This window comes from Podarcis gaigeae (genome assembly GCF_964106915.1).
Source record: "Podarcis gaigeae genome assembly, chromosome: 5".
NCBI classification, from domain to species: Eukaryota; Metazoa; Chordata; class Lepidosauria; order Squamata; family Lacertidae; genus Podarcis; species Podarcis gaigeae.
Window position 1 is genome coordinate 101394944 of NC_139681.1, and position 21909 is coordinate 101416852.

General features: G+C 47.4%; 1 protein-coding gene across 4 annotated transcripts; it reads left to right on the top strand.

Moving 5' to 3' along the window:
* Window positions 1-544: 544 nt before the first annotated feature.
* Window positions 545-14221, top strand: PIGZ (phosphatidylinositol glycan anchor biosynthesis class Z). Of its 4 annotated transcripts, XM_083739533.1 has the most exons (5): window positions 971-1066; window positions 6874-7022; window positions 7497-7578; window positions 9351-9549; window positions 10007-14221. In XM_083739533.1, exons 4-5 carry the CDS (start codon window positions 9429-9431, stop codon window positions 11611-11613), a joined length of 1728 nt encoding a protein of 575 aa, XP_083595659.1. In that variant the 5' UTR covers window positions 971-1066; window positions 6874-7022; window positions 7497-7578; window positions 9351-9428; the 3' UTR covers window positions 11614-14221. The 4 variants fall into 4 exon arrangements, with proteins under 4 accessions (XP_083595656.1, XP_083595658.1, XP_083595659.1 ...); XM_083739532.1 differs by lacking the exon at window positions 6874-7022 and having other exon boundaries at window positions 923-1066; XM_083739530.1 differs by lacking the exons at window positions 6874-7022; window positions 7497-7578 and having other exon boundaries at window positions 545-1066.
* Window positions 14222-21909: the final 7688 nt, after the last annotated feature.

The following is a 21909-nucleotide window of genomic DNA, read 5'->3' on the forward strand; positions in this document are numbered from 1 at the left end:
GGCCCGGGCTGGGCTCGTCTCCCGGAGATGCGCGTCTCTCTCCAGAACGTGTGAATGGTGGCCGTGGCCGGGAGAGAAAGCGCGGCCTGGGAAGCGGGGGTCCAACCGGCGGGCCGCCTCCGGGAGGCGGGGAGGGCCGGGCGTCGGGAGGGGGTCGCGCTCGCTCCGGCCGAATGAGCGCCGAGCGGGCAGAGCAGCGCTGCTGGGGGGCTTCCCCTGGGGGCGCCCGGTTGGCCCCTGGGCGAGCAGGAGGCCCGACCCGAAGGACCCTCCGGGATCTGCTGCTGCCGCTGCCGCTGCCGCTGCCGCCGGGCCCCAAGTCTGTTCCTAAGCTGGACGGCCCCGAAGGGTCCTTGGCAGGCTCCACGCGCCGCTTTGCAGGGAGGGTGGGGGTCCCCCGACTGCCCAGGAAACCTCTCTGTTCCAGAGCAGGAGCAGAGCTTCGGTAGAATCTCCAGCTGCGCCGGCAGGAAAGCCAAAGACCCCAAGTGCCCTGGAGAGCCAGGATCGGACAGCCTCGCCAAGCCAAGCCAAGCAGCTGACCTGAGTCTCGGGATGCCCAGACCTCGCCCAGTCACAGACAGCTGCTTCACCCATTCTTGGATTGCCATCATTTTGCCCAGCAGAGAACCCCAAGGCCAATGGGATCTGCCACACGCATAGGGATCGCGATGCTTTGGGATCGCCTTGTGGTTGTTAGAGCAATGCGGGGGGGGGGGGGGCTTGGTGTTGCTGAAGGCCCCCAAGAGCCAAATGCCTGACAGCCTGAAACGCCAAATCTGAAGCCAGCTCTGCCAGTTCAGGCAGACTCCTAACTTGGCAGCGGCATGGGCAATACATTGACCGAGACGCAAAGGAGATTGGCATTACAATAGCCTCTTCCAGGGAAAATGGCTTCCTGGTCAGGGGGTCTAGGTGGAAGATGCTGTCCCAAGAATCCAGCTTGCCTGGCCCAGCCAGATCTTGTCAGTGCAAGGCAAGTCAGCAACCTCCTCCATGTCCTCAACAGCAGCTGTTTGACCATGCACAGGACTGGCATTTAACAGCAGTACTTCAATGCTCACGGGTACGTTCATGTGGCAACGAGGTCTTTAAAATGGAGAGAAGCTAAAGGGGGGGGGGGCTGTATTACAGGTCTGCAAACTTTCTTGGCCTGCCCACCAAATCATCATGGCCAGGGCTGGCAATTGGAGTACCCTCTTCCCTTCCCTGATTATCCCTTCTGATATTAAATATGCCTAATGGCTATATTGTATCTGCTATAATGGAGCAATATAACACAGACAGGACTACAGAGCCGCAAGCACTGGGTTAGAGCGAAAGAAAGTGACGGCGCTGTGCTGCCTCATCCTTCCGCTTGCAGGGATCCTCGCCTCAGCTGTCAGTCCTCTGGCCCCAACACTGTCTCCATCAGGGTAGTCCACTGCTCAGCTCAGCTCTCATCTGGTCACCTTCTTTCCTCTTTCCAGGGGGTTCACAATCGGTGCCCAGGTTCTCAGGTAAAATGCCCAGAGGTTGGAAGAAATGTCTAGAGTTGGAAGGAATGCCAAGGATCATTTAATCCCCCCTCCCCAATGCAGGAATCTCAATTAAAGCAGCCAGGACAGATGGCCGCTCAATCTCTGCTTTCAAACCTCCAAGGAAGGAGAGCCCACAACCTTCGAAGGAGTTTGTTCCACTGTCAAACAGCTCTTACTGTCAGAAAGTTCTTCCTGATATTGAGTTGGAATCTCCTTTCTTGTAACTTGAACCAGGAGAAAACAAACTTGTTCCATCTTCCATGTGACACCCTTTAGATATTTGAAGGTGGCTATCATTTCTCTTAGTCTCCTTTTCTCCAGGCTAAACATATCCAGTTCCCTTAACCATTTCTCATATGGCTTGGTTTCCAGACCCTTGACCATCTTGGTTGCCCTCATCTGCACATGCTCCAGCTTGTCAATATCCTCCTTAAATTGTGGCACCCATAACCAGACACAAGATTTCAGGTGTGGTCTGAGGAAGGCAGAATAGAGCAGTACTTCCCTCAATCTGGATACTACTGTTGATGCAGCCTAGAATAGCAGCTGCATCACATTATTGACTCATGCTAAACATGTGGTCTGCTAAGATCCCTAGATCCTTTTCACATGTACTACTGGCAACCCAGGTGTCCCCCATTTTATATTTGTGCAGCTGGTTATTTCTGCCTAAGTGTAGAACTTTACATGTGTCCCAGTGACCAAAGTAACATGGATGTGTGGGTCCCCTTAGGCAGCCTCCAGAAGAGTAGAACTTCCAGTGAGATGTATTATAATGTGACCCCAACCCCCTCCAACGGTTGGCTGCCCTGCTTGAAGGTTGAACCTGGAGTCCATTGATGCCTCCCCACCATCTGAACAGGCAGTGGTGATAGTGCATCAATAGGAGTATAGCATCTAGATCAAGGGAAGTAATAGTGCCACTGTATTCTGCTCTGGTCAGGCCTCACCTGGAGTACTGTGTCCAGTTCTGGGCACCATAGTTCAAGAAGGACACTGACAAACTGGAACATGTCCAGAGGAGGGCAACCAAAATGGTCAAAGGCCTGGAAACGATGCCTTATGAGGAACGGCTAAGGGAGCTGGGCATGTTTAGCTTGGAGAAGAGGAGGTTAAGGGGTGATATGATAGCCATGGTCAAATATATAAAAGGATGTCACATAGAGGAGGGAGAAAGGTTGTTTTCTGCTGCTCCAGAGAAGCGGACACGGAGCAATGGTTCCAAACTACAAGAAAGAAGATTCCACCTAAACATTAGGAAGAACTTCCTGACAGTAAGAGCTGTTCGACAGTGGAATTTGCTGCCAAGGAGTGTGGTGGAGTCTCCTTCTTTGGAGGTCTTTAAGCAGAGGCTTGACAACCATATGTCAGGAGTGCTCTGATGGTGTTTCCTGCTTGGCAGGTGGTTGGACTCGATGGCCCTTGTGGTCTCTTCCAACTCTATGATTCTATGATTCTAGATCAGTCCAAGTCCAATAGTTTAAAAGTTTTATTCAGCTGTAGGTGTAACAGGATTAATAGAGTAACATACACAAAAGAATAAAGCATTCGGAGTGTCTCCTGTGTCTAAAGCCAGGATTAATGTATTTATTTACCGGTATTTATTTAGAGAATTTGAAGAACAGATTATAAATGTTCTCAGAGCAGCTTACATGAAATCACAGAAGATGCTCCCCACTCAGGCTTACAATTGAAGAAAAACAACACACAAAGGGACAAGGAGGAAAGAGGAAGATCAGGACTGGGGCACCAATTTCTGTTGGCCAGTGGCACAGCTCAGAGGCAGTAAGTGCCTAAAGGCACTGGACCACCAGCCAAGTGGATGCAAGGAGCCTTGGGTTTCCCACGTCTCCCATGAAGATTGTTTGCTGGAATGGCTGCCCCCAAGTGACAATGGAGGGAGAAGAGGTCTGATGAGATGGTCCTGTCACAGCAGATGGATGGAGTGACCTCTTGCACCTCTTCTATGTTCCCTTGGTTATCCCACGCTGTTCCACCACACACTCCTGTACTTCCACAACTCCTTCCTCCAGCTTCTCTTCCTTTCTGCTCCACCTTTGCCTTCCCCCCTATCTTCTTCCAACATAGGGTGTGTTTTTGTGATTGGGTCCTGGCTCTGCTTCCCAGTGGTGACTCACCCAGTTCCTTGCCTTGCTTTTCCAGACCAGATAAGGAAATCTAATCTTTTGATGCAGTACCACATCTTGCACCCAGAGAGTCTTCCTTGAGAACTGTCCTTATGAAAATCCCTGCATCCATCAGCTTCCTGTGTAAAACCCTCCCCCAGACATCTCTGTGGGTCTTGCTTCATTCCCTCCTGCTCTGCCCCAGAAGAACTCTATCCAGGAGTTTGTGTTAGGCTGTGGATACACCAGAGGGATAAGATGCACATGGGTCACACAGATGCCATGATTTCCATGTGGGCTTTTGTTCACATTTGTTGACATGAGCACTTTCACTTGAACTCCTCAATGTTTCCCAGCACACTAGTAGGTTGTGCTTGCCTGGAGGCCATTGACCCCTCACTCAGGACTTCCCACACTCCCTGAGTGCCAGAAATCTGAGGTCCATTGTGGGCACACATGGAGGTATTTGTTTGCCTTTTAAAAAATAGATGTGAGTTTTCTGACAGAACAGTGTGTTGAACATATTTTCTGTCAAAAGTGTGGGTTCCAGCCCACCCTCCCTGAGCTTTGCTGAGAGGGCATTTGACTACCCGTGCCGGCAGCCATTTTTAAAACTTTATTTTGGAAATACAAAGTTTTCCAATATGCACAAAACAGTAGACTGGTTTTTTTAAGTGTGTGTCATGACTGCTGCCACCAGCAACTCACCTAAAGCATCTCCCCAACAGAAAGAGGGGGTGTGGGGACAAATGGCACCTAGCAAACCATCACATCACAGGGGTAAAAATACATGCCCACACAATGCACTTCAGCATATTCACCATTTGGTAACATTTGGTTTTATGTTAGATTTCCCCCACCTTACTGCAGTATCTGTGGATCAGGGAAATCTCAATTAAATGACAGTTGGATGCAGGTACCACCAAGGCAGAAGACATGTATGTGTGGGATGCATCATACCCACTTAAAGATGCTGGATGTATAAAGCCTTCATCATAGACGAATAAACTCTTAAAATAGAAGAGTTGGAAAAGACCCACAAATGTAATTCAGCTCCCTGCAATGCTGGAATCACAGCTGAAGAATCCCTGATAGGGCCACCCAACCTCTGTTGAAAAATCCTCAAGGGAGTCCATTCCACTGTTCTCACTGTTAGAAAGTTCTTCACATGTCTAGTGGGACTCTTCCATTGGTTTGAGTCTTATGATAAGGAGCAGCAGGAAACAAGCTTGGTACTAAAGGGTACTAAAGGAGCTTGCGAATGCAATCTCTGTCTAAAATCTTTGAGAATTCTTGGAGAATGGGTGAGGTCCCTGCAGGCTGGAGGAGGGCAAATGTCCCCATCTTCAAAAAGAGGAAAAAAGAAGAGCCAGGTAACTGCCGCCCGGTGAGCTTGACATCGATACCAGAAAAGCTCGCAGAACAGATAATTCAACAGTCAGTCTGTGAGCACTTAGGAAAGGATGCTGTGATTACTAAGACCCAGCATGTGTGTTTTTTTTTTTAAAAAAAGTGGTGCCAGGTAATCTCATTTTTTAAAAAATTTAGTTACAAGCTTGGTGGATGAGGGGAATGCTGTGGATATAGTGTATCTTGATTTCAGGAAGGTTTTTGACAAAGGCCACCATGGTATTCTTGAGGAGAAGCTGGTAAAGTGGGGGCTGGATGATGTAACTTTTAGGTAGATTGTAGCTAGTTGACTGACAACACCAAGAGTGTTCATTAATGACTTTAACAGATTTGAGAGCTGGGTCCAAGCTAACAAAGTGAATTTCAATAGGGACAAATGTATGGTTCTGCATTTAGGCAGGAAGAACCAGCTGCACAAATATAAAATGGGGGACACCGGGCTTACCAGTAATGCATGTGAATAGGATCTAGGGATATTAGTAGACCGCAAGCTTAACAGGGAACCAGGCAGAGAGCTTTCTCGGTAGTGGCGCCCACCCTGTGGAATGCCCTCCCACCAGATGTCAAGAAATAAACCACTATCTGACTTTTAGAAGACATCTGAAGGCAGCCCTGTTTAGGGAAGTTTTTCACGTTTGATGTTTTGTCGCTTTATTAATAATGATAATAATATTCTCTTGGGAGCTGTCAGACGGGCGGGGTAGAAATAAATTATGATAATGATGATGAGTCAACAGTGTGATGCAGCAGCAAGAAAAGGTACTACTATTCTAGGCTGCATCAACAGAAGTAAAAAAAGGTAAAGGTAAAACATCTTGGGATGATTAAGTCTAGTCAAAGACGACTATGGGGCTGCGGCGCTCATCTTGCTTGAGGCCGAGAGAGCCAGTATTTGTCCACAGACAGCTTTCCAAGTCATGTGGCGAGCATAACTAAACTGCTTCTGGCACAACAGGACACTGTGATGGAAGCCAGAGCGCATGGAAATGCCGTTTACCTTCCCACTGCAGCAGTACCTATTCATCTACTTGCACTGGTGTGCTTTCGAACTGCTAGGTTAGCAGGAGCTAGGACAGAGCAACGGGAGCTCACCCTGTTGCACGGATTTGAACCACCAATCTTTTGATTGGCAAGCCCAAGAGGCTCAGTGGTTTAGACCACAGCACCATCCATATTCCTATATCAACAGAAGTATAGTATCCAGAGTGAGGAAGTAAGTGGTCTGCCTTGTTCAGACCAAACCTGGAATCTCATGTCTGGTTCTGGGCTCCACAGTTTAAGGAAGATATTGACAAGCTGGAATGTGTGCAGATGAGGACAACCAAGATGGTCAAGAGTCTGGAAACCAAGCCATATGAGAAATGTTTGAATATGTTAACAGGGTATGTTTGGCCTGGAAAAGATGGGAATGAGAGGAGATATGATAATATCTAATGGGCTGTCACATGGAAGATGGAGCAAGCTTGATTTCTCCTACTCCAGAGGGGGGTAGTGGTACCAGTGACTTCAAGTTACAGGAAAGGAGATTCCAACTAAACAAGGGGAAGAAATTTCTGATAGTGAGAGCTGATCAACAGTGAAATGGGAGGTGGTAGACTTTCCTTTCTTGGAAGTTTTTAACCATCTGTCATGGATGCTTTAGTTGAATTTCCTGGGATGATCCTTGAATGATCCTTGGGAACCCTTCCAACTCTACAATTCAATGATTTTAATTTTGAGTGCCCTTAGTTTTCCCTACAATTTATCAGTAAGAGATTTATCAGCTATATAATTCTACTATGTATGTGACTATGAAGCTCCTCAGCTTGGCTCCACAGGTGAATGCATGAAATATATATGGGATATGTCAGGCACGTCCAACTTCCAAGAGACTGCAATCTACTCACAGTAAAAAAAAACACCTGGCAGTGATCTACCCATTGTCATTGGAGGTTGGATCACCAATTGATGAAACAAAATACTAATAGTAAGCAATTCTTCACATTCCTTAACAACAGAAGAAAAGCAGGTCCTATAATTGGGACTTGATTTTGTTCCTAAGCCTCACTATAATGCTTTTCGCACCAGGGTAGATTTACATAAATTTGTGTGTAATATTAAGTTACGTGACATGTTTGGTATCAGAGATCAACAGCAACAGCAATTTAGACCTACATCAACTTTTATCCTGCCCAGTTTTAATCCTTCCATCACTTTGTTTCATCAATTGGTAATCTGCGATTTGGATAAACTTGAAAAGAGGAGCCCTAGGACCCAGGACAATTTAACCAAGTCCCAACATGCCTGCCTTAATGACTTATCAAATGATACTAACATTATCATAAAACCAGCTGATAAAGGAGGGGGAATTGTCATCATGAGCTGACTTTGAAACAGTATAGTGTCATAAAAATGTATTGTCGATATATTATTAGCCAACGTGTTCCTTCTTCTTGTTCAGAGTGGTGCAAAGTAAGGCCATGATCACCTACAACTTTATCATATATGAAGCGACTGGCATGGCTTGCATTACTGAGACTTAGGTGAGTGAGCTGGGAGGGCTTGACCATACCCAGCTGTGACCATATGGGTACTTGGTACAGCACAAGGCTCGATGGGGGAGGGTTGAGGGGTGAGTGTGTAGCTATTGTGCATAAAGCACCATCTCCTTTACCAAAAAGCCACTCTTGATTTTAGACATGTTCAGAGAATCTCCGCCTGGCATTGGTCCAAAGAGACAGATTGGGAATGCTGATGGTCTGCTGACCACCTTGTTGCCCAGCAGCTTCTCTGATGGAGCTGGCCAAGGTGGTATCTGGGGTACTGATGGATGACTCTAGGATGATAGTTCTGGGTGACTTCAATATTCTTATGTTGGCTCCCACTAGGCCAGCTCATGCGACTCTCTCAAGTGGCCATTGGTCTACATCAAGGAGCTGTAGTCTTTGCCCAAAGTGATATGTGGAATGGACAAAGGATGGGCTGGGGTGAAATGCACTCCCTTTTCATAGTTGGATCATTGCCCAATAAAGCTTGGAATGGCAGTGGCAACTTCCTGCTGAAAGGTTGGTGGGCCTGTTTAGATGGCCTGCCCTCAGAGGCTAATGGAACTGACATGTTTTGGAAAGCTGTGATCCTGTCAAAGCCCCAGTCTCACTATGCAATGTGATGACACAATTACCCCCAAGTATCCTGTCCAGCTTAGTAAAACTCAAGTGGCCCCTTGGTATCCTGGAGAGCTCTGGACTCTGAAGCAAGCTGGACAAAGATTAGTGTGCAAATGATTCAAGTCGTGCTCTGAAGCCAACTGAACAAAGCACATAATCAGGTGTGCCATGTGGTAGTGTGGGGTGTGAAGAAGGCTCAGTTTGCAGCTTGCATGGCATCCTCTAGGAGCCAACCAGCAGAGTTATTTCAGATGGTAAGGCCTCTTTTAAAGAAGCTGCTGCTTTTTTGGAGTTTTGGAGTAGCCCGGAGGCAACAAGAACCCTGAAGAAGGTCCTGGGGATGACCAGGATGTTGAGGCGTCCTGTGGTGACCAAACAAGCTCCCAAGGGCCTGCTGGGTTCCACGAGGAGCCAGGTCATCCCGGTGGTGGAGCCGTGGGCGCTGGGCTCTAACACAGTCCAGCAGCAGGCTGCCCTGTCTCAGGAGTGGTCAGTTTCCAAAATTTTAACCAAAGGAACAAAAGGATTAATTGTATACTTACCTGGCAGGGGAGACACCTTGATCATGAGGGAGGTTTTCCCAGGGTGAGGCTCATCCATTGCACTGCGGGTGTGCTGACCCCTGCGATTTCCCCAAATGCGGGAAACTCGACTGCATAATTTGTGGTAGAGGGGGGGAAAAAGGATCAATTGTGAATTATTTAGCCTATTGGAACTATTTGTTGTATTGACTGGAAAACGAAAAGGGAGTCTGCTCCGGAAATGGTTGCTGCCTTGCATGGGAATAAGCTGCTGGAAAACATAAAGGTACAAATAAAAATTCTGCCATCAGAAATAAAGGAAGGGGGTTGTCAAATTGAGAAGCTTAAGTGACTGATCTTTAAGATGCCCCCCCCCCCCCCGGTGATTTACTGTCTGTAACCACTTCTTCTACGTTTTAAAGGATATACTGTTATAACTTGCTTTTTTCTTCTTTGCTCTTGAGAGGGGAGGGAAGAGGAAAGACTGTAAATTATTGTTGGACCTTTGCTTTTTATCTTAAGGGGTGAGGCTTGAAAAAGGTATCAATGTTTGTCTAACTAGGCATTATTTCTGTCACCAACAGTGCTCAATCGGGTTTTGTGCTTTAAGTATTTTGTCCTTTTCAGGGCTGGCTTTTGACAACTAGGACTGCTGCTGTTTCCAGTGGACAACCTTCCCATCCAGGCAGGTCTGGTGAAACTGTGATGGCTTCACCCAAAACCTTTTGGAGAATTCTTTGCATGCTTAGAGTTGGCTGGTGTCTTCTTCCTCAGACTGGCTACCTGCACCCAGATGAGTTTTTCCAGTCTCCAGAGGTCATGGCAGGTAAAGATGACATCTTATGTATGTGGTATGAAAAGGTTTTGTGTTTTTACAAAACCTAGTCTTTGTGATAGCTCCAGTGTGGACAGTGCTTTGTTCCTGATTTCAAAAAGGTCTTTGGGAGCAGGGGGGGTCGGTGACGAGTTCAATTCTAGGGCCCCCACCATATGGCAGGTGAGCTGCTTTCCATTTCCTCCATTGTTCCAAACAGGCCACATATAGGCAGCCTGGTTTATAAAGAGCAGCAAGAGCAATTCTGAGGCTGCTGAATTATTGATCTTCTGCAGTTGGTTCTGCTTTTAATTAGATTCTTTCTTTGTTTTTATTTGAGTGAGTCAAAGACTTCAATTATTTTTAACTTTTCTAATCTTACGTTGCAAGTCACTGGGGTGGGGGGCAGGTTTCTAGCTGACAGGGCTCCAGCTGCTAACTGTGTTAACCTTTCCCCACTCCTCCTCAGGCAGCATATTGGACTTAAAGGTTTATCACCCCTGGGAATTCCTCCCCAAGTCTCCTTGCAGGACTGTAGTGTTTCCCTTGATCACATCTGGAGCTGCTTTCTGGGCCATCAAAGCCCTTCAGCACCTGGGCCTCTCGACCAGCTGCATCACCAGCTACACCCTCCTTGTCTCACCCCGCCTCCTCCTCACCATCTTTTCATTCATCCTTGACTACAGTGTTTACCAGCTGGCTCCTCTGTGGGGAGCGGATCCGTGGAACTCCCTGGCTCTGCTTGCTGGCTCCTACGTCACACTTGTGTTTTACACGAGGACTTTTGCTAACACTGTGGAAGGGCTTCTCTTTGCCTTGCTGCTTCTACTAGTGTCTTCAAAAGCAGCCAGCAAAACCTCGGCCTCAGCCTATCGGTGGCAGAATCCTCTACATCACAGACTTATTGGGATGATCATAGTTGCTGGATTTTTTAACAGGCCAACGTTTCTGGCATTTGCTTTGGTGCCGCTGTTGCATTGGGTGTGTGCAGGTGCTACATGCCAGCAAAGCGTTAGAAGAACAATACACCACGTTCTTTGTCTTGCCCCAAGTGCCGCCTTCACTGCTGTTTTCTTCATAGCTGCTGACACCTGGTATTTCACTTCTCCCCTGTCAGGACTTAGCCTGCATAGCTTTTATGAGGCCAGCCCACTGAGCATCCTTGCCAGGCTGCGCCAGAGTGTCGTTGTGACCCCCTTGAACTTCCTCACCTATAACCTCAACCCCGATAACCTTGCACAACACGGGACTCACCCACATCTTACACATTTTGCAGTTAACGGGGTCCTGCTTTTTGGGATCCTTCATGTAGAAGCTGTTAGCAATGGCATCAAGCTCCTGAAAGTGCACATCAGCCAATTTATGTGGTTGAAGGCCTTGAAGAGGAGCTCACATTCAGCCATCACATGCCCAGAAGGCAGGCTGGCACTGCTGGCTTTCTATTTTATCCCTCTGGCACTTCTTTCTTTATTCAGCCATCAAGAACCTCGCTTCCTCATCCCTCTCATCTTGCCTCTGGTCCTTTTGGTCACGCAGCATAGACAGGCCCAGCAGTGGAAATCCATCAACCTTGTGTTCAATCTCTGTGGTGCCCTTTTCTTTGGCTGCTTCCACCAGGGAGGCATAGTCCCTTGCCTCTTACACTTGGAGCAGCTCACCCATTCCCCAGAGTCCCTGAGCCATCGCACACACTACACACTACTCTTTGCTCGGACCTACATGCCTCCCAGGTTTCTGCTTAATGTTAACAAGAGCAACACGCTGGTGGAGCTTGTCGACATGGCTGGGGCCGAGAAAGGCTTCCTTTGCCAGATCCTGGGATCCATAGTGAATGGTCCTGCCTGTGTCAATAGAGAACTGGGCAAGGAAATGACTTGCCAGGTGCTGGTTATCATCCCAGGCACCGTCAGAACCATAATAGAGCAATGTCCGTTACTGGTCAAGAAGGAGACAGTAATATTTCCACATCTGACGATGGAAGACCCACCACAAATGTCCTTTCTCCTTAGTGAAAAGTGGAGAAGCCAGTTAGGACTGCATATCCTGTTTCTGGAGAGAAATAAAAAGAGCATCTAGCATCAAGGTGAGCTAAGCAAAGAAGCTAAAGAACATTTGGCGCACTAACATGCAGTCCACAACAACCCTAGTTATTCTCAGCCCTATATAGACCAGGTGCATTTTGTAGCTCCCATTTGCTGGTAGAAATCTCCCAATACACCTCAACCACCAAACACTGTGTCACAGTCCTGTATCCCCCCAAGCAACCCATTTCTTTTCTTCAACTTCCAAGTGCCCCAATTCCATCCATCCCAGTTCCTGCTTCTCAGTTTCCAGCATCTTTTGTTCTGTTCCAGCCAAAAATATAGCCATCTTGTCTCATAGCTGTGTGTCCTAGGGCCTCCATCTGCCTCTGCCTTCTAGGGACCCCAATACGCCACTGACCACAGGCACTTTGGCTATATGTGTGACTTTTCTCTGAAATGCTACCAGGTCCATGTACAGGGCCAGCTAGAAAGACACATCTGTGGAGCTTCAATGTGTGGACGAGACATGGGTGTGGAGAGGAAAAGTCTGGATTAACTCTAGGCACCAGGGAACATTTTGGGACAAGCAGGATGGGCTTCACTTGAACCAGTGTGGAACCAGACTGTTGGCACTTAAAAGGTGGCAGAGCAATTTTTTGCAGGGAAAGCCAAAAGAAACTAAGGAGGATCTGGTTCGGAACATATCTCCCCCTCTCCTGTAATAAGGATGAAGGCGAGAAAAGATCCATGATGATTTAAATAGGGGAGGGGTAGAATGAGGCATTTAGAGTGCAGGGACACTGATAGCAATTCAGAGAGGCCAAAGCTCCTTGGGCTAAAATGCTTGCGCCCAAGACATTTGGAGACGGACGTGGAAATATGTGTTTATATGCTAATGTGAGAAACCTCCAAGCCAAGGTGGGCCAGCTGACATGTTTACAGACACCCTGGTGGAAACAGCCTGGTGTAATGGCGAGAACCAGCTAGACCTGGTGGACTGCTCTAGAATTGGCATGGAGACAAAAACTGCTACCAAGATGAGCAGCAGCATCCACCAACACACACTCTGTTTCTGGGCATGATTCAAGAAACTGATTTTGTTTGGGGCTTTAAAAGTCTGAGGTGTATCAGAGGATCTTGAAGGGCTGCCTACCTCTCTAGGAAGCTGCCAGTTCATTGATATCACCTTCAGAAACTCTGTTGCCACTTGAACCCGATACCTCTACCAGAGCCAATTGAGTGGGTGGCACCCGGGGACAAGTCCTTTCCTGGAGAGAAACCAGACTGTGAGACACTCTCATCAGGAATATTTGCCTGGCACCTGTTCTTCTGACCTGAGTTTCATGAGCACCATCATCTTCAAAAGCACCTCAATCTGTCATTATTGTTGTTTGCTTGTTTCTTTTTAAGAAATTGTTTTATAGTGTTGTTTATAAAAATGTGTTCTAAAATTGATTCTAAGCTGCCTTGAGAAACCTTTGTGCAAAGACCGGATAATAATTATAAATAATAATAAAAATTAAGCTCAGTTTAAGAAAACTTTGACCAGGGCACTTGTGGCAACTGCCTTTGAAAGGTGCTCTTTGTGTTTGGAAGCCAGAAAGAGGCCCTTGCAAAAAGTTTGCTTTATGCACCACAGTTGCCACTGCCAAACTCCTCCTTTGTTAGTAAGGGACCAAAGGGCACATGATTGCATCAGTATTGATGGCATGGAACATTATGTGCTAGAAAATGAAAATGCCCCAAATCAAAATATGCCTAAGACTGTACTGAGGTGGGGAGCTGCTATTTAACACCCTCAAATCCTGAAATGCCTTGGGTCAGTCTCTGCCACAGCAACCCTCGTGGCTTCCTTCTGGAGCAACACCGCCACTCCCCCTGCAACAATGTGCAAACACTTCTGGCATCCTTTCTACCCATAACCCAGATGGCAATGTGAATTCTCCACTAGAAGACATAGAAATTGGCTGCCTCGGCTGGCAGAAGCCGCAAGACCAGCAAATCCAGCCTCCAAGGAATGCATTGCCCGCTGCTGTGCTGGCAGTGACAGCTGCAGAGTGCTTTAGATCTGCCCCCCCCCCCCGGCAGCCTCTTAGGGAACAGAAAGCGCTTCTGGTCTCCTTCCACCCTTATTCCTGAGATAAAACTTTGCCACCGCCTTCTTCCCAGGTGTGGGGGAATTTTATGGTTTGCCTCAGGTGACAAAATGTATTGGGCCAGCCCTGGCAGTGGCTTTCCCTTGCTTTCTGGGTATAATTTTAAACGCTGGGTCTGACGATCGCAAAGGTTTGAGCACCCTGATGTAAGCCTCCCCTGGTCCTAAGCCCTACATAAGTAAGCGGTCCTCTGAGGTTAGATTAGATACAAGTGGTTGTTCCCCTATTGTGGAATCTGTACTGGGAATTTTGATAGCTGTGTATATCTGTGTATTGCAAGGGTTTGGACCAGATAGTCCTTGTGGGTCCTTTCCAAGCCCACGATTCTGTGATTCTGCTGTTATGATACTGTTGCCCGTTGTTGTGATTTAGGATAGTTTTGGTTTAATAATAATTTTAAATGCTGGTTTTTAAAAAAATGTAATTGCTGTTTTTTTGTTTTGTAAACACGCTGAAGGTGTTTTAGGACATGTGGTGGAATACAATAAATGAACAAGTACTTAGTCTTTTTTATATATATAATAATTTTTATTGGTTTACAACAAAAACAAAAACACATATTAATTTCACATCGAATTTTTCACAAATTCTTCTTTTTCTGGACTTCCTTCAGCTTTTCCGTAAATCATCCATAGTCATTATTTAAATTACGCATTCCTTGGATTTATATTGACATTATTTATATCTTTCTTTCTATTCCCTTTAGACAATACTTCTTAATTTTTCACAGTGCTTCTTTAAAACCCTCTAGCGTTATCTGTCCCTCACTTATATTTTCCAAAATAAAAAAAAAATCCTTCCAGTAGCACCTTAAAGACCAACTAAGTCAGTTCTTGGTATGAGCTTTCGTGTGCATGCACACTTCTTCAGATACACACATATATACTTCAGATATATTTTCCAGATATTCTACAAATTTTCCCCAGTCCTCGATGAACTTTTGGTCTCTTAAATATCTAATCTTCCCTGTCAATTTGTCCAACTCCGCATAGTCTAGCAGCTTCATTCTCCAGTCTTCCACTGTCGGTATTTCCTGTTGTTTCCATTTTGGGGCCAATAACACTCTTGCGGCTGTCATGAACAAGTACTTAGTCTATTCTTCCTAAAAACAAGCTCTACATACATTTACCATAGCCTTTGACACCTGCATTTTCGGAGCCCACCCTATTCCTGTAATTGTAAGTGTCCTCAGTTTTGAGGTTTAGAGTGCTGTAGCCCACTGGTGAAGGATGGGTAATAAAATTAATAATAATAAATAATATCCTCACAAAGCATGCCCCTGGCTCTACTGCCTTTACCAGCTGTGTAGCAGGCAGAAATTCAACAGGTCAACCCTTTGCAGAATAGAAATACAATTATGGGGAAAGCTTCATCCATTCACGTTCTGTCTGTTTTATTACTTGTATCACCACCAATTTTATTTTGGGTCCTCCACACCACCTGCAAGAAATCACATAATTTTGCATGACACAAAGCATTTGCAATTATTATGCAAACCAGTGTCCTCTATTGCAAGTGGGTTAGAGGGCCCAATCCGTCTAGTGTACTGGCCCCAGAAAAGCCCTGTTGGTGCCCCAGCAGTAGTCCATGGGGAGCTGTCCTCCTGACCATTGTTGCTGCAGCTTCCCTGGATGGGCTGGCATGGGGAAGGGCAGGAGTGAGGCTGGACCTGTGAAAGTGTTTTACATTTCCTTTTGCTTTTAACTTGTTTTTAATTTGTTGCTATTTTATTGTTGGGTTTTGTGTGTTGATGTTGTAAAGCGCTGTGATACATTTTTGATACACACATACACACACATATGTATATATATAATAAAATCAATGCCCTGAAGCCTGCCCCCCATTTGCTCCATTGGGGGCCCCCACAGGTTCATGCTAGTCCTATCCAGGTAGTAGGAGTGACACTGGTGTTTGGAGGGCAGCAGTGCCCCCTCCAGGCTGCTGCTGCTATATGCAAGGCTTCAGGAGGGAAGAAGTGGGGGAAAGAACATATCCTTCCCTTCCTCAGAGCAATAGAGAGCCAGTCTGGTGTAGTGGTTAAGAGCAGTGGACTTGTAATCTGGGGAACCGGGCTCGCTTCCCCGCTCCTCCACCTGCAGCTGCTGGGTGACCTTGGGCTAGTCCCACTTCTCTGAAGTCTCTCAGCCTCACTCACCTCACAGAGTGTTTGTTGTGGGGGAGGAAGGGAAAGGAGAATGTTAGCCGCTTTGAGACTCCTTAGGGTAGGGATAAAGCGGGATATCAAATCCAAACTCTTCAATAAAGTATATTGAATTGGACTGGTTTTTAAAACTGAACTGTAATGATAACAACAACAACAACAATAAGAATAGGTGGAGGAATCACAGTTTATTGGTAGAGTACATGGTTTGTATGTTGTAAACAAAGAAACTTCCAGGATAAAATCTCCACTTTAGAGAACTGGTGTCAGTCAGAATAGGTAATGGTCTTGCCCAACCTGGTACAAAGTAGCTTTCTACTATGTTCAAAGTGCTCCAGGTTGGAACTGGCAGTCAGCCTTCAACTGAAGCCTTTTAGGCTACATATATAGCCAAGCTTGTGAAGATTTCAAGAAGGTAAGGGTTTTTGTTGTTTTAAGAAAACTGTTTTTTCTTTTTCTTGTTCCAGGCTGGCTGGAGCAGCCCATAACAAAAGCATCCCTGGTGGCAATTGCAGCATTTTGTTTCAAGGCCCCCTATCCCACAGTTCTACTGCAAAACATGGTGACTTTGGCCTGATCATTAAAAGTGGATGCACATACTGGGAGCTCCACTAGCTCTTATTCCATTTCCAGGCACAAGTCAAAGTCCTCCTGGTCTGTCTGCTCCTTCGATTATGCAGGGGAGGTTTTCCTCGCAGGGCTAAATAGGCAAAGGCAGTTCCAAACAGTACAACTTCCAAATCACAAGAAGAAAATAACCCATCTAGAAACAGGTTCGGCCTCTCCTGGATAGGTCCAAAGCCTCAGAGCTGTTTCTGGATTTGGATGCCAAAGTGGCACCACACAGTTAGGGGGCTGGTGTGCCAACCGTGCCACAAACTGGGGAATGCAGAACTGGCTATTACATTGGGACAAAATTTACAGCATAAGATGCTGACAAAAACCAGGCATTGGGAGGGAACATGTTACTCTAGAGCAAAAGCAACTGCACTGACTTCCTCATTCTTTGAGCCCAATTCAAGATGCTGCATTTTACATTAAAGATCAGACTTTAGCTATGACCTACATTTCTTTTTTACGGGTGTTTTTAAACACAGCATTGCCGCTGTCTTAACTGCTTTTATTTCTTGCTCTGCAATTCTGTTTAGTTTTGCAATTGTTTTATTGTATTTTATGTTTTTTAAGTTGTGAGCCATCTCAAACGTTTCTAAGGAAACACAACACTGTTGTGTGGAGCCGTCTTTGGGTTTCGTTCAGAAGCACCAGCTGATGGGAGAACGCAGCGACTGGACTGCAGTGGTGGTGGTGGGCATCTGGCCATTGTTCAAACAGCTGCACTGGCTGTCCGCTTACTACTGAGTCAGGTTCAAGGTCCTTGCATTGCTTGACAAAGCCCCAAACAACTTGGGTCCAGGATACCCCATCATACCCCAGTTCAATCACAGAGGTCATCTGCAGAACCATCGTTGGTCATTCCCTGAGTTGGTGAAGCTCGTCTGACAAAAAGGAGTCGCGCCTTTGGTGTCACTGGCCCAGTCCTGTGGAACTCCCTGCTACAGGAAGGCGAAGCCGCTGCTGGAACAGGAGCGGGACCAGAGGGCGGGGCCTGCTTCTGCCGCCAAGCAGAGCCCCAGGAGAATCTCGGGGGGACTCAACTGCTCCTGCCCCCCAAGTTTTGCAATGGGCGCGGGGAGGCGGCTCCAGGTCCCCCTGCCGGGAGGCTGTCCGGGGAGGGAGCGGGGCGGGGGGTGCTGCGTCTCTGGAGGGCTCGGCCTGGGACTCCAGCTCAGCGACCTCGCCAGCCTCAGTTTCCCCAGCCGTAAAATGGGGTCGGGGCCAAGCCTCCATCCGGCCGCTGCCATGGCGACCGCCTCCTCCCGCCTCCCTCCCCCGCACGCAAGACGGGCGGGGCAAAGCCGCTTGTTCCTCCCGGGGGCGCTCGCAGCCTCGCCCATTGGCCGGCGGGCCCGAGTTCGCTATTGGCCGCCCTCAGCGTCCGTCTTGGGCTCCGTCCTTCCTGAATGGCCTTCCTCAGGGATCCCGCCCCTTGTCCTTTCCGCGACCCTCATTGGACCAGCCGCTGGCCTTGGCCTCCTCCTTCAGCTCGCGCAGGAAAGTGTCGCGCAGGCGCAGTCCGCGCGTCAGGGCCGCGGCCGTGAGGCGCGCCGCCGCCCGGATAGGCCTCGCCTCCGCCAGCCGCTCCAGGAGCCGGTGGTCGTTCAGCAGGGCGAGCAGCAGCCGGCGCAGGACCATCCTCGCCGCCGACCGAAGACTCCGGGCGGGAGAAGGAGCCGCGTCGCGAGCGGCGAGTGGGCGGAGCAGGCGCCGGGCGGGTCACGTGCTGGCCTGGCTTCGAGATTGGCCGGGGGAGCTGAAGGCCGCGCGTGCGCCCTGACTGGCGTGACTTGGTCCGCCTGACCATAGAGTAGCGGGTCCTGTGGGCGGAAGTGAACGCAGCTTCCGGGCCGTTGGCTAAAGGGCAGCTAGAAGTCAAGACAAACCTAGAGAGCATCTTAAAAAGCAGAGACATCACTTTGCCACCGTATAGTATTTTGTAACTTGTAAAAATTACCAAATGTGTCAAAGCAATGAAACGAATGTGTGCACATCAGTTTTATCTCTGTTAATAGCAATATCCTTTATTGCTGTTTATATCTCTTTATCTTATTGATACATTAGCCTCTGCCATGTCTTTACCCTCTGAAGGTTGTGGATTCTCCTTCATTGGAGGTCTTTAAGCAGAGGTTGGATGGCCATATGTCATGGAGATTCATTTAGTTGAGATTCCTGCATTCTTGTAATTTTTGAAGAAAAATGTAGCCAATCCACCTCACATTTTTTAAATGGAATGGTTCAGCACAACCAGCAATTTTTTAAGGAAACTTGTGGAGTATTTATTGTAAATTGAGCCTTTCACTGCAACATGTCTACTCAGAAGTAAGCCCCACTGAATTCAATGGAGCTTACTCCCAGGTCATTGCGTAAAGGCTTGCAGTCTTTTACCAGAATCCTAAGCATTTTTGACCCTGGTGAAAGAAAGCCTAGTTTTGCCCCTGCAAGCAGCATATTGATGCAAATGAAGAATATCATTGCAGACCTCCTGCAAACTTGCCCCCTCCCAGGCCTTGCAGAGAGGAAGAGAGGGAGGAACCTTGGCTCCCTGACTTAGTTCTCTCCTACATGGGAAGGGCAGGAGATCCATGCATCCTCCCCCTGCAGCCCTGGGACTCCCCCTTCTCCCCAGTACACCTCTGGCAGAATGATAGTGTTATGTACTGAATTGAATAGGATCCAAACTGCAGCAGTCTGATTGGTCCTAGAACAATAGGATTCAGAATGCAGCAGTCTGATTGGTCTTAGAACAATGCAGCAGTATGATTGGTTGGCAGGAACCACCCAATCATGCACCAGATAGAAGTGAATCCACAACCTGATTGGCTTACAGTAGAATTCCAGAATCAGCCAATCATGAGCAGCCCATTGTGTAAATAATGTATATAAAGCAGATACTTTGAGGGGACTCTCATTCATTCCTCCTCACCACTATGAGCTGAATAAAGAGCATGAAATCACTTTGCGACTCTGAGTATATTTCAGATAGAATCACAGAATCACAGAATTGTAAAGTTGCAAGGGACCCATGACATGATCAATGTTTAAAAACCTTCAATGAAGGAGAGTCCACATTCTCCTGAGGGAGAGTGTTCCACTGTCAAACCGCTCTTGCTATCAGAAAGTTCTTCCTGAATAAAGAGAAGATTCATCAGGTACTTGCAGAAGGGAGAGACAAAAGCCATCCCTTCCCCTTTCAGGAAGAGATTTGGGAGTGTGAAGAAAATGATGGGAAAGGGGGAATGGATGTTTAATTTTTAACTGTTTAAATGTCACTCTTGGAGTTGGGACCCAAAGGCCCTCCTGTTGAGGAAAGAAATAATGCAGAAAAGCTACCTTCTGCTTGTGACTTCTGTGCATGAGGCAATCCTGAGAAAGGCATAGGAGGCGGTGCACTTGCATCCTCTGAGGATGCCAAAGCTGGGGGCTTCTGATTTCAATTAACTGCTTGTGGCCTTCAACCAAAGGCTTATGAGCCCCTTCCTGTCCTGAGCTGCTATAGACCCTTTTCCAAGCTGTCCACCATGGTCTGCTACTCGCTACTCTGTGTGCAGAGACTGCAGGGTTTGGTCCCGGTTACAGAAGTGTCACAGTGCCTCATGAAGATAATGAAGCAGCAGCTGGAGGAGAAGTAGGTTTGCAGCTGCAGCTGCAGCCAGCGCCAAAGCCACACTGCAGTTGCAACAGGAATATGAGGCCATCCCAATGGCACGGACTGCCAGCAATTCTGAGCTCCAGTGGGCTGCAAACTGTAGATTATTTTTGGAAGGAAGAAAAGAGAGATTGGATTTTGTATTTGATATCCCACTTTATCACTACCCTAAGGAGTTGGCTCCTGCCAACCTAGCAGTTTGAAAGCACGTCAAAGTGCAAGTAGATAAATAGGTACCACTCCGGCAGGAAGGTAAACGGCATTTCCGTGCGCTGCTTTGGTTCATCAGAAGTGGCTTAGTCATGCTGGCCACATGACCCGGAAGCTGTACGCCGGCTCCCTTGGCCAATAAAGTGAGATTAGTGCCACAACCCCAGAGTCGGTCACAACTGGACCTAATGGTCAGGGGTCCCTTTACCTTTACATAAGGAGCCTCAAAGTGGCGTACAATCTCCTTTCCCTCCCCCCCCCCACAGCAAATTTTCTGTGAGGTGAGTGAGGCTGAGAGACTTCAAAGAAGTGTGACTAGCCCAAGGTCACCCAGCAGCTGCATGTGGAGGAGCGGAGACGCGAACCCAGTTCACCAGATTACGAGTCCACCACTCTTAACCACTACACCACACTGGCTCTCAGTCTTTTATATGGAAGATGCCTGATGCATATGGGGGCCTGGAAAACCTTGCCTGTAGCATTCCCAAATGCCAGCTTAATAACTGAGAGAGGAAAGTCCCTGAAACATACCAGAACTGCTTTGTTATCTTTCCACAAAATAAATACATCTATATAACACCTGTTGGTTGGACGCCACCCACAATCTCTGCTGAGGTTTGGCAAGAGTCCAGGGGAGTCCCAGGCACTTACCCAGGGTCTGTGTTCCCTTGAGAATGAAGGCATGGAGGAGGCTGTTGTAGCTTTAAGAAATATGATATATTGACATTTCTACACCTGAATTTGGATGGAAGGAGTCCAGATCTAACAACGTGGTCATCCAAGAGGGGTTTGTTCCCCACAGCAGTGCAGCAGTGGAGTCCAAGGTATCGCTCCCAGCCTCTCTTCAGCCATCCTGCCAAAATGGTTCTCTCCTTTTTTCCTCAGCCCCTAACTCTACATATGACATCATGCTCTGCTACCCCAGTAACCTTCCAAATCTCCTGTCTCTGTTTGTACATCTGGGCAGGGGGGAAGTGTTATGTACTGAAGTTCTCAACCTGGGCCAGCAGGGGGATACTGTAGATAGTTATGCAAATGAAGGATTGAAAGTGACGTTTAGTGATTGGATAGTTTTGTATGCAAATGAAGGATCGAAAAGTGACGTTCCGTGATTGGATAGCTTTAGAACGTTCCAACAGTTACAATTGTTCTGTAGCTCTATATAAGCAGGCTGACTGAGCTCCTCAGTTCAGTTCTGTTCCAGCTTACAAAATAAAGAGCTGCTTTGGAGAAATCGCTGTGTCGTCTGCTATGTCAACCCACAACTTAACAGGAAGGACAGTTCTCTTGCATTACCATGGCCCTCAGTGACTCTGCATCGCTTCTTAGTAGCCCTAGCGTAGCCAGGTTGTTTTGCATAAGCTTGCCCATAGTTCGCCTGCCGTTTGTATTTTCCCTTCATATTCCAAATCGATGCTTTAGTTCAGATTCCTGCATTGCAAGGGCAAGGACAATGACCCTATGAATCAAAACCCTATCATTTATTATTTTCTTGGGGTTGGGGGGTTCCCCTCTCAAATTCATAGAACACCTATATTGCCTCTAGAAGAAGTTGTT